The 12,981-nt window shown below is 42.7% G+C and overlaps 1 protein-coding gene across 3 annotated transcripts in view; it reads left to right on the top strand.

Moving 5' to 3' along the window:
* cmc2 (C-x(9)-C motif containing 2) overlaps nucleotides 1–12,267 on the top strand; it is a 43,380-nt gene extending 31,113 nt beyond the window's left edge. For all 3 annotated transcript variants that reach the window (XM_057347546.1, XM_057347548.1, XM_057347547.1), the window contains 2 exons: nucleotides 10,236–10,385; nucleotides 10,694–12,267. In XM_057347546.1, the coding sequence (XP_057203529.1) occupies nucleotides 10,305–10,385; nucleotides 10,694–10,789 (177 nt within the window). In that variant the 5' untranslated portion in view covers nucleotides 10,236–10,304 and the 3' untranslated portion in view covers nucleotides 10,790–12,267. The remainder of the gene's footprint in view (nucleotides 1–10,235; nucleotides 10,386–10,693) is intronic.
* Nucleotides 12,268–12,981: the final 714 nt, after the last annotated feature.

The following is a 12,981-nucleotide window of genomic DNA, read 5'->3' as shown; positions in this document are numbered from 1 at the left end:
CGTTACCACGACGTGTCTTGATACCTGCCCTAGGGGGACCCCCTCCCGTAGGAAGGCCATCGATGACCAAGGGGTCAGGGTGCGCCGACAGAAGGACGTGATGACCATACGCCTGCTGCCGGTGTGCCACGCTCTCCAAGGAACCCGACTCTGTAGCCAGTGTTGGAGCGGTCGCATGTGCATCAACCCGAGGGGGACCACCCCCGCCGAGGATGCCATGTGCCCCAGGAGCCTCTGAAAATGTTTCAGGGAGACCGCCGGCTGCCTGAAAACCTTCAGGCAGCGTAACACTGACCGGGCACGCTCTGTAGTCAGTCGTGCTGTCATGGAGACAGAGTCGAGTTCCATACCGAGAAAGGAGATGCTCTGCGCGGGGGAGAGCTTGCTCTTTTCCCAGTTGACCTGTAGCCCCAACCGATCTAGGTGCCGGAGCACCAGGTCCCTGTGTGTACACAACAGATCTCGCGAGTGAGCCAAGACGAGCCAGTCGTCGAGATAGTTGAGTACCCGCACACCTTCTTCCTTGAGGGGAAGAAGGGCGGCCTCCACGACCTTCGTAAAGACACGTGGAGACAGGGACAGACCGAAGGGGAGGACCCTGTACTGATATGCCTGTCCCTCGAACGCGAACCGCAGGAACGGCCGGTGTCGAGGGAGGATCGAGACATGAAAGTACGCATCCTTCAGGTCGATTGCCATGAACCAGTCCTGATGCCTGACTGACGCCAGGATGCGCTTCTGCGTGACCATCCTGAAAGGCAGCTTGTGTAGGTGCCTGTTCAGAACACGCAAATCCAAGATAGGGCGCAACCCCCCGCCTTTCTTGGGGACAATGAAGTACGGGCTGTAGAACCCGCTGAACATCTCGGCCAGTGGGACGGGCTCGATCGCTCCCTTCACCAGAAGGGAGGCGACCTCCGCCCGAAGCACGGGGGCATCCCTGCCTCTGACTGAGGTAAAGAGGACGCCCCGGAACTTGGGCGGACGTTTCGCAAACTGAATCGCGTAGCCGAGACGGATCGTCTTCCTCAGCCAACCTGACAGTCTGGGAAGCTGAGACCAGGCACCCAGAAACTGTGACAGGGGGACTAGAGGTTTGATCTGCTTCATCGTCCCCCCGGAGGGTGGTTCGATGGCTAGCAGTACGGATTCCTTGCCGAGGGAGGACCCCCGGGGAGGAGATCGGCTCTGCTGTTTTTCCTGCCTGGCGATTGTCTGGCTCGACGCACTGTCTGTCTGAGAGTGCTGAAGGCCAGTGTTTATACTCGACATTGCGCTTCGCCATGACGCAACGTCGAGTTGCCGTCCACCGTCGACCAGAGGGTGGGAACGGCTGTGAATACCCAGAGAGAGAGGAAGCTCCTTTCGTGAGGAAGTGGGCGCTGGCCCCCCGGGGGGGACCAGCTGATGGAAGGACGGGGCAGGAACCGTCCCTCTCCGATCCAGCGATGTGATGGCTGGAATCGGGCCCGATGGTACTCTCAATCTCCCTGGGGTCTCTCCGTCAGGGCCGCTTCTGCTTCCGCGACGGCTGCTGACGGGGAGGCGGTTTCCTCTTCGACGTCCTTCTCCGGGAGGCAGCCTGAGAAGGGGGCACTGGAGCCGGATCCGGAGTCGAAGAGGTCCGGGGCTGCCGGGAAGCAGACGCCGCTCGGGATCTCGGAGGCCTGACGACGGCCAAGTCACGGCGGGGCAAGATGTGCTTGATAGCCTCCGTCTGCTTCTTCACCGTTGAGAACTGCTGAGAGAAATCCTCAACGGTGTCACCAAACAGCCCTCCCTGCGAGATGGGGACGTCGAGAAAGCGAACCTTCTCAGCGTCCCGCATCTGCGCAAGGTTGAGCCAGAGGTGCCTCTCTTGGACCACCATGGTGGACATCGCCCGACCCAAGGCCCGTGCCGTCACCTTAGTCGCCCGTAGAGCGAGATCGGTGGCGGTACGGAGTTCCTGCATAACCGTTGGGTCGGTCTTACCCTCGTGGAGCTCCTTCAACGCCTTGGCCTGGTGGACCTGCAGGATGGCCATGGCGTGGAGGGAGGAGGCGGCCTGACCCGCAGCCATGTAAGCCTTCGACACCAGCGATGCCGAAAACTTACACGCCTTGGATGGGAGTCTAGGCAGAGCCCTCCAGGTGGCCGCTGTCTGCGGGCATAGGTGCACCGCGACAGCACGCTCCACCTGGGGGATCTCGACATAGCCCCTGGCCGCCCCACCATCGAGGGAAGTAAGGGCGACTGAGCCTTTCTGACTGGAACGAGCCGTGAGGGGCGTAACAGCACATTACATGGCTCTAAAAGAGAAGACGTGTCCAAGACTGGAGTCAGTTCTTCTGAGCTGTGACAGATTTACTGGATCACACACAGGAGAAAGGATCTGTGACAAATTTGAATTAATCTGTGACCGTTTTGGCATTAAACATAAAATAGATTATATTGTGTGTGATAATGCAGCAAATCTGAAAAAGGCCTTCAAGGTTTGTTTCCCTAACATAAATGAGGCTAATGACAATGAAGATTTGGATAACCCCGATCTATGGGAAGAACTACAAGAAGAGCACATTGCTGATATTGAGACAATTCACTCCAGCTGCCAGCAACAGCACTTGCAGTGCTTCGCCCATTCATTGCAACTGGTGATCAGAGATGGATTAAAGGAATCAAATAGTATAAACAGTGCAATGGCTAAAGTAACACCACTTTGCAGATTACTACATACTACCTGTCGACTGAAAGAAGCCTTTGAGGAAGAGTTTGGAGCCAATCGGTCTATTCCAGCTGCTGTACCTACTAGATGGAATTCTACCCAACGGCTTGTTAAAGCAGTAACCAGCCTGAATCTGCAAAGCCTCAATACATTGCTCGAAACCCAAGCACACAAGGTGCTCTGTTTTTTACCAAGGGAATGGAGCCAGCTTTTGGAGCTTGTGGACATTCTGGATCCTTTTCTTCAGGCAACTGACCTAACTCAGGGAGAAAAAGTGGTCACTGTCAGTGATGTTCTTCCGTGTGTGCTCACAGTCACTTGAAAAAAATGCTTAGCACAAGTCGTCACCTACGCAGTCTAGTTAGAGCACTGCAGCAGTCTCTCAAGCCTTGTTTTCAAGGTGTATTTGTTAATGTCAAAATGGATCACTCAGATGGAGCAGCAACACAACTTCCATTTGGAAACAAAATACACATGCTGGCTGCCCTGCTGGACCCATCCATTTGCCGGTTTTGGCTTGATGAAGATGTTCTCTGTCCAGACGAAGTCAAAGAGGATGTAAAGAAGAATCTAATCGGTAGGTACAATACCAAGTACCTTTGGTGTTATTTATGTGTGACTATTACTTTGTGTGAGTAATGAATACCGTTAATGTTATTGCTTGCTGCTAACCATAGTTCTATCATATACTTTCAGATCTCACTTGTGGCTGAAGCACAACAAGTTGTTGTTGCTGAAAGCAGCAATGAAGAAGATGAGGTGCCACCTGCCAAAATGTGTAAACTCTTTTCTAACTACTGGAGCAAAGCCAACAAAAAAAAGGAGATTAAACTTGTCTGTCCAAGCAGAGCTTATGTGCTACATTCAGACATCTTCCAATGAAGAAGCTGTTGATTGCCTGGAGTTTTGGAGAGTCCACGACACAGATTTTCCCAGGCTTAAACGGGTAGCTATGAGAGTGTTAGCAGTTCCTGCTTCCAGTTCCCCAGTGGAAAGGGTGTTTAGCCACGGTGGCCTCATTATGCGTCCTCATCGATACAGGCTTGGTGAAAAAACACTATCAAATTTGATCTTACTGAAATGTAACCAGCCTGCATAAAACGTTGTCTTTGAACACAGAAAGATCTTGCTCACTGTAAGAAAAAAGGACTGTGTTAAATGTTGGTTTTAGTATTTATATGCACATTTGTGCATTGAACTTCTATGAAAATGTAGAGTAAATGTTATTATTATCAGTTATGTTCTGTAAAGTGTTTTAGCTTGGATCTAATGTAACAATGTAAAAATGATTCTGTATGAAATTAAATTAATGATTTTAGTAAATGTTTGTGTGCTTTATTAGACAGTTTTGAATAAATGAACAAGACATTCTGTAAATTTGATTAGTTTTAATATTTCAAAACTGATTTAACTTCATACACTGTGAATTACAATAACTATCTGAGAGAACTATTGCTAAAAATAGAACATAGACATGAGATGTGACTTGGACTCCACCTCAGAGACTTGAGACTTGACTTGGACTCGACCTCAAAGACTTGAAACTTGACTGGTGATTACCAAGAAAAAATTAAACTACACGTCATGTCAAAAAGTTTGCCGACACCTGTACTAGACCATTGACAATACCATAAGATGATTAACACAGAGATGTTTTCAGGTTTATTTAATTTAAGATGGTAAACACTGAGATGTTTCTAGGTTTAAATAAGAGGCTGAAAGAGTTAAATGTGTCAGTTTAGAAAGATACGCTTTTAATTTAAGCATACAATGTTTAATTTACTTGAAAAGTTATTTATGTTGGTTATATGTTTTTAATTTACCTACTGAAAAACAACTTGTGAGACAAATGTTGCACGTAAAGGGATACTTCACCCAAAAATGATAATTCTGTCATCATTTACTCGCCTTTGAGTTGTTCCAAATCTGTATAAATTTTCTTAGTTCTGATTAACACAGAGAAAGATATTTGGAAGAATGCTTATACTCAACTTTATTTATATAGCGCTTTTTACAATTTTCATTGTTACAAAGCAGCTGTACATGGGACATATTGACTATAAGCAAAACAATTAAAGTTGTACCTGTAAAAACAAGAAAAAGGTGAAAACAGAAGACAGACATACCCACATACAAAACACTCCACACACACATACATTATGCACACCTACTAACACACATAGACATAGACACGCACACAGACACGCACGTACAGTGAAAGCACACATTTAAGATACAGGAAAGAGAAACACAGGTCAAATATTAAACAGACTATAAATTCCTATATGCAATATTAAGTAAAACTTTAAAATTCTAATTCTAAAGCAGCCCCCCGGCCGGCAAATAGTGCAAAACAGTATGCAAATGGTGGCGAGGAACCCAAAACTCCAATCAAGAAAAAAACCTCAGGAGAACCCAGTCCCAACCAGGGGATTCCAGTTCCCCTCTGGCAAAAGCTTGACAGTGTTTGCACAACAAGGCTAAATAAAAAACAAATAAACTTACTAATAAGGTAAACTAGATAGTACATTTTCTAAAGAAACTGAGTGATGCTTTAGTGGCAAACCGCGGAACTTTTTTCATCACTAGGGTGATGAAACTTTAAGTACTAATGAATCTAACCAACCCCCATGACTCTAAGATGTTCTGATAGAGATATAGGTCTTGCTAAACGGTTGCTAGGCTAATGTGTTTGGTTGCTATGGGCGTGGTTTAGCATCTGCACTTGATAGTACTCTAACCTATGAGTGATACGAACCAATTAGATATTCTAATTTGAAGGCCTAAACATGCTCAAAAACTCACAATAACTTGCACACGCATCAGATGTGGCGAAAATTTACGTCTGATAGGGGTTTCAAAATTAGGCGTGGCAAAATGGCTCGCTAGCGCCACCTAGAACTGCCCAGACCACTACGCAAAACGTACATGCACCAAATTTGGTGGACTCATAGAACACCCCGAATCATTAAGAAAAGTCTCTTGGAGCATATCTCTAAACCCAAGCCAGTACTCTGTGAGTTATTTTTAATTTCCTGTGCAATTTTGTAATTTGTTTCAATTTCCAGTCGTTGTACTTTAACGAACTCGTCCTAGAGTTTTAATCCGATCAACATCATCTTCGTGTCATTCTCATCTTAAGGCCTTTGCGAAGCTAAATTGCGGAGATCCTGACTTTTGATGGGGGAACGTGACCCTGGCGGCCTGCCAAAGTTTGGCTTTTCACCATGAACAGGAAGTTGTTGTAACTCAGGCATAACTCAAGTCCAACAGGCCCCAGACTTCACACATTTGATAAAAGTCCTGGCCAGAAGACATCTACATGGTAATATTCAGATACTGTTATAGCGCCACCTGCAGGAAACAGGAAGTGGCATGTTTTAAACTGTGATTAACTCCTCATAGAGATTTGAACAGGTCAGCAGCATATTTGGCCAGTAAGATCTTCAGACCTTTGTGACTTGAAAGTTCCTGACTTTTCATTGAGGGGCGTGTCCGTGGCGGCCTGACAAAGTTTGATGTTTCGCCATGAAACAGGAAGCTATAGTAACTCAGGCACACAATGTCTGACCAGCCTCACACTTCACATGTTTGATAATAGTCCTGGCCTGAACACATATCCATGTCAGTGTTCACTCATAGTAATAGCGCCACCAGCTGGCAAAAGAGAATGTGGCACATACAATATAAATAAATAACAATTCCTACTATAATTCGCCTGCATTAATTTTATCTCCTACCATTTACTGCTTTCCTTACGCAATCGTGCAGCGATTGCACTTAATTGTCTATCACCTCAATACCAAGAAAGAAATCTCTTGGACCCATGCTCTAAACCCACCGTGAAGTCATTTATTTTCACTTTCCACTGCACAGAACCAGTTTTTTCCGTTTCCAGGTGTCCTACTTTAACAAACTCCTCCTAGAGCTTTAATCAGATGAACATCATATTTTGTTAGTCTCACGTCAAGTTTTTTGTGATGCTAAATGGCCTTGACCTTGACCTTGAATGCTCATGTGCCGGTTTCGTGCACACATTTGTGCGTACGCATGCTTAGTGAATGAGACCCGTTGTCCAGTCTGCTCCAAACTTAACATGTTTGATAAGAGTCATGCCATGAAAAACGTGTTAAATATGTCAATATTAACCTACGGTATTGCGCCACGAACTGGCAGCTGGAAATCTGGTACATGTAAATAAATGGAAGTCTTTCTATAATATAACTTCCTATATGCGCATTGTCCACCGTTTGCTCTTCCTGAGACCGACGACTGGTGGTTGCACCGGGTTGCGGTGGCACTTTCCGCGAGGGCCCGAACATCGCTGCTCGCAGCTTTAATATTGATTGTTTCTGTTGCTAAGGGTTGTTGATAAGGATGCTGCACAGTGAGAATCAGAATCGAGGACTGGAAGTTTCCGTTTTATAATTAAAAATAATATAGTATACATTAAGAAAGTGTATTTATTATTATTATATTGTACAGTTCAGATTCAAAAGGGTGACTAATTCAAATGATTTATGACAAAAAAAATCACAAAATATGGAGATACGTGGTTTCAGAAGGACATCAGTGATACAGTATATTTTAACAGCAGAAAAGGTAGGCCTGATCTAATGCATATATCTTATTTAATAAAATATACTTCCCTTCCATAAATGAGGCCCAATGTGAAAATTATTGTTATATACAAATTTCATTTATGCTCTACTTTATGACACTGACTGTACTGTAATATACAGAATGTTACAAAGGGTACAGTAGGTAAAGATTTACTGGGAATAATTATTAGTACACAGAAGAAGATTTATACAGAACATTTATTTAGAAAGTAGAAATGTGTTACATGTAAACTGAAAAATTATCCATTTTAATTTTTAATGTTTTATACATGTTACAGTAAAAATTATACAGAACATAAATGACATCTACTTAACAAAACAAAACAAAACTTCTTAGTGGACATTTAATTGCACTTATTGGTCTGATCACGCAAATCGCAAGTCCAGTACGGTGTACCACAGGGCTCAGTCTTAGGGCCTCTGCTCTTCGCATTATACATGCTACCTCTAGGAGATATAATAAAGCGACACAGAGTTAGCTTTCACTGTTATGCTGATGATACTCAACTTTATATTTCCTCGAAGCCTCATGAAACACAGCAGTTCCATCGAATAATGGAATGCATAGTCGATATAAAAAACTGGATGAGTAACAACTTTTTATTACTGAACTCGGACAAAACGGAAGTGTTACTTATTGGACCGAAAACTGCTATAAGTAACAACCAAGAATACTGTTTAACTATTGACGGATGTTCCATAAAACCCTCGTCGTCAGCAAAGAATCTTGGCGTTCTATTCGATAGTAATCTGTCATTTGAGAGCCACGTCGCCAACACCTGTAAAATTGCGTTTTTCCATCTTAAGAATATATCTAAACTACGTCATATGCTGTCAATCTCAGATGCAGAGAAGTTAATTCATGCATTCATGACATCAAGACTAGATTACTGTAATGCACTGTTAGGTGGTTGCCCTGCAGGCTTATTACAAAAACTCCAATTGGTCCAAAACGCGGCAGCTCGAGTTCTTACACGTACAAAAAAGTATGAACATATTACCCCGGTTCTGTCAACCTTGCACTGGTTACCTATAAAGCATCGCGTTAACTTTAAAATCTTGCTTATTACCTATAAAGCCTTACATGGTTTAGCTCCTCAGTACTTGAATGAACTCCTTTTGTATTACAGTCCTTCACGTGCATTACGCTCTCAGGCGTCCTGTCAGTTGGTAATACCTAGAATTTCAAAATCAAGTGCAGGTGGTAGATCCTTTTCCTATCTAGCGCCTAAACTTTGGAATAGTCTTCCCTGCACTGTCCGGGAGGCAGACACACTCTGTCAGTTTAAATCTAGACTAAAGACGCATCTTTTTAATCTTGCATACACTACTCTTCCATAATATAAATCTTCAGAGGGTTTAGGCTGCATTAGTTAGATCAACCGGAACCAAAAACACAACTGATGTACTTGTTGCATCAAAGAGTACAGAACAGTACTCTACTCTCAGCCAGTCTTGTCTCATTGTTCCAAGGTTACCACAGCGAGCAGGATGCAGTTCATGGCCTGACCTGATGGTAGAGCGGAGAATGGGAAGTGGGGACCTGACAAGAGCTGAGATGATAGAGCTGGATAAAGAAGGACGCGGTCTCTTGACATGTCTTCACCACAAAACTTCAAATGCTATTAGATTATTAATGATAATCTTAAACTATAATTTATTTTATTATTAAGTTTATTTATTTTATTTAGCCTTGTTGTGCAAGTTCTCTGGAGCTTGTGCAGAGGCAGCAGCTTTTGCCAGAGGGGAACTGGAATCCCCTGGTTGGGCCTGGGTTCTCCTGAGGTTTTTTTTCTCGATTAGAGTTTTGGGTTCCTCGCCACCGTTTGCATACTGTTTTTGCACTATCTGCCTGACCGGGGGGGCTGCTTTAGAATCTTAAAGTTTTACTTAATTAATATTGCATATAGGAATTTATTATCTGTTATATTTGACCTGTGCTTCTCTCTCCTTTATCCTAAATGTGTGCTCTCACTGAGCGGTGTGTGTGTGCGTACTTGTCTGTGTACGTACGTGTGTGTGTGTGTGTGTGTGTGTGTGTGTGTGTGTGTGTGTGTGTCTCTGTGTCTGTGTGTGTTGGTGCGTGTGCGTGTTGTGTGTGTGGAGTGTTTTGTGTGTGGGTGTGTCTGTCTTCTGTGTTTTCAACCTTTTCTTGTTTTTGCAGGTACAACTTTAATTGTTTTGCATATAGTCAATGCTTATGTCTTATGTACAGCTGCTTTGTAACAATGAAAATTGTAAAAAGCGCTATATAAATAAAGTTGAGTTGAGTTGAGTTGATTGATTGTATTTAGTTTTTTATTTCAGTTGGCAGACAATTTGTCAATTTAGCAGACATTACAAACTTCCCATGTATTCACAGAATATACATGATACATTTTGATAAATGGATGATTTTGCATGCGATTGCTCACACGATGAAAGAAAGTTCAGAAGTTTTTAAGAGAATGACAGTTTCACTGAGAATCAGCTAATCAGTTTTGATCACACATGTGCCAAAACATATGCAATTTGCCTAAATCAATACGAAATTCAAGCCTGATGTAAACAAGAAACTAACTGTTAGAGACCCAAACTTATTGTTTTGAGAAAAAGAGAAAAACTGTATTGTTGAACTAAGATTCTGCAAGGGGTGTGTAAACTTTTGAGCACAAATGTATATGAATGGTGCTTGTGATTATCTGAAAAGGTCTTTTAACTCATGACTAAATGACTCACGAGCTTTACAGAAACATGAAAAATGATTTTGGGACTCACCTATACTGTTAGTGTAGGGCAGCTGGGGCACAAACCTTACACTGGGTGGTGGTGTAATGAATGAATGTATAACCAAAAGCCTTAAAAACTAAACAAAAAGATGGTTAAATGTTAAATTCTAAAGGACAATTTTTTGTACTTGACCCTAACAGTAATTGTCACAAGCAGTGCCAGGGATCACGTTCAGCCATACTCTGGTAGACATTCAGCTTTAACTCAAGATGCACCCAGATCTGTCTCCCCATCTTCATACTGATGACTGCAATACACTTATAACTCTTCTCAAGCAATGCCACAAGGAGGTATGAAAGCATGTGCAAATGCTTTTTTTTTTTAATTTTCACCTTAAATGTCCAATCCAAAAATGTGGTAGTCATGCACCCGATTCTGATTTAACATGTTTCTTTCATACACAGTAATTTTTTCCTGAAAGTGATTATGTTTTAATTGTAACCAAGTTTGTTACTGAATTACAGTATGTACACATTTATTGATACTGTTATTTCTGGTGAATGTCTTTTTTTATTATCTTTATATAATATAGTGCACCTATTGTGTATTGTTTTGAAGTATTGTATGATTTTCAAATAATGTATGGGTCTGTCCTCAGCACAATGTTCTCAGGTTCTTTGGCACATGTAATGATGTGGACCGTGCAATGCGTGATTGTCTCAAAAAAGAGGTGAGGATAACGCTAATGCTCTAATGCTGTTTATTCTCTTATAGCTCACCTTCAAAAAAGCCCTAAAAACTATAGGTTTGATGAACTGTCTGGTTTGTTCACTGAACAACAACTTGTAGATAACCAGTAAGGGGCTGTTCACGTCACATTTTTTAGAGAGTGATGCGGGTCGTGATGCAATTGCATTGTGGCACGCTTGTTTTCTTACATCTATGCCATAGCAAGGTATCTTGATGCACTATGCACTTAAACTATACACTATGTACTCTACCATCTAGTGTATTCATTTTAGATGGTATTTATCAATTATTACTTAGTATTGTCTTAAATGGAACACTTAACAGCTTTATTAGGGCTGGGTATTGCAACTAATTTGGCAATTCGATTAGATTTATATGGTTTCATTTCAATTCGATTACGATTTCGATTAGATTCAATGTTATGCAGCTTTCAATATTTCATTTAAAATGTTAGATTTGCAGACACGCAATTAATATTTAAATATAAAAACCCTCCAACTTAGCTATAATACTGAAATACATATTTACGTTAAAAAAGGCCCACACAATTATGTTTACAATTGTTGCATTTCCGCTATCATTTTGCCGTTGTGGGCCGCCACACCAAAAATCCTCCCCGCCCCGACTGCAGCTTCTCGGTGACGCAGTGTTTCCCATTTATTTAATTCAGTCATAGTTTCCCACCAGTGTTGTTAGGTTAGCAACTCTTTCACCTGATTTACCGACTTTTCTGACCCCTTTAGCAGTTTTTGTTTAGAAGAAGCACATAACAACAAACCTAGAGCCTTTTTGGATAAACCAAACCAGCTTTCTGTCACGGAACGTATAGACAGAACCCAATCGCAGACGGAAGAGTACGACAAAAATGTTTTTATTTAAACACAAAACAAAATCCCACGAGGGGGAATATACTTAGGAGTCAAAAATAATAAACGCTGTACACTAATACAAAAGGTAGAGACTAGGGAACCAGTGAAACATGAACAACTCAAGACTTACTAGAACAATTGACATGAAGGAGTTGACATGACTTATTCGACATGGAGTATTGACATGGAGTACTAGACATGAGGTATTAGACACGACGTAGTTGACAACAAACCGGCAAAAGACAGAGAACAAAGGGGCATTATGTAGGGAACACTAACAAAGGATAATTACATACGGGAGGTGACAGGCAGGTGACTGGGATTAACACTAAGGGCATGATTACGGGAGACAGGAAGGCGGGGCTAAGAGACAAGACAGGATGACACGCGGCGCAAAGTAACAACAAAAGCCACGTGTCTCCACACAAAACGCAACATAAACCCGCAAGACGTGGTACTGTCACGACTCTGTCCAGAGAGCATGAAAACTCGTAACAGGAAAGACAGAGTCCTGACACTTTCAATAGGTGCTTTTCCATAGGCGAGCTTATCATTGAGCCGGGCCAAGCCAGTAGCCTCAAACCTCCGGCTACGGGCCAAATTTAAGAAGCGTCGCCACTGTCAGGCCTAATATATATATATATATATATATATATATATATATNTCACTGAGCGTGTGTGTGTGCGTGCCTGCGTGTCTCTGTGCGTACTTGTCTGTGTACGTGTGTGTCAGGCTCTAGGTCTGACAGTATTATTCTAGCAGGTCCAGGTTCTGTTGTAAGCCGCGTTGAGTGGGAGACAGAACTAGATCATCTGCAGTTGTTTGTATCTGATGAAACTCAGTGGGCTGATGAGAGACGAACACACACAAACAAAAACATTTTTGAGTTCAACACAGTGAATGCATTTCTCAGACAGTGCACAAAGCGAGAGTTCTTGCTCTTATGTCAATGTAATGTACAATGGCAAAAACCAGGTTTGTGTATTTTTGATTGTTGGTCAATAATTCACTGTTTTGGTGTGGAACTGTCTTGGGACCCGTTTCAATAAGGAGGTTCAACCAACTCTAGGTTAAACCTTGAACTCAGAGTTGGTTTACTTAGAAATGAGAAACTTTGAGTTTTTGGTTTCAGAACAGCTGATTTTAGTTAGTTCAATTTACTCTGGATAAGCTTACCCTGGGTTAAGTGTGTGCACCACGACTATAAAAAGCCATCATCAATGGAGCGCCGATATTACGATTCACCATGGCAACGGCGCCAAAAAAGCAACATGGCGGCAGAAAGCACTTGAGAGTGAGGCACACTTTCCGCTCTGCATACAGTGG

Source organism: Triplophysa rosa, linkage group LG12 (genome assembly GCF_024868665.1).
Source record: "Triplophysa rosa linkage group LG12, Trosa_1v2, whole genome shotgun sequence".
Taxonomy (NCBI): domain Eukaryota; kingdom Metazoa; phylum Chordata; class Actinopteri; order Cypriniformes; family Nemacheilidae; genus Triplophysa; species Triplophysa rosa.
The sequence above is the reverse complement of the archived record's forward strand: the minus strand, read 5'-3'. Positions and strand labels throughout refer to the sequence as shown.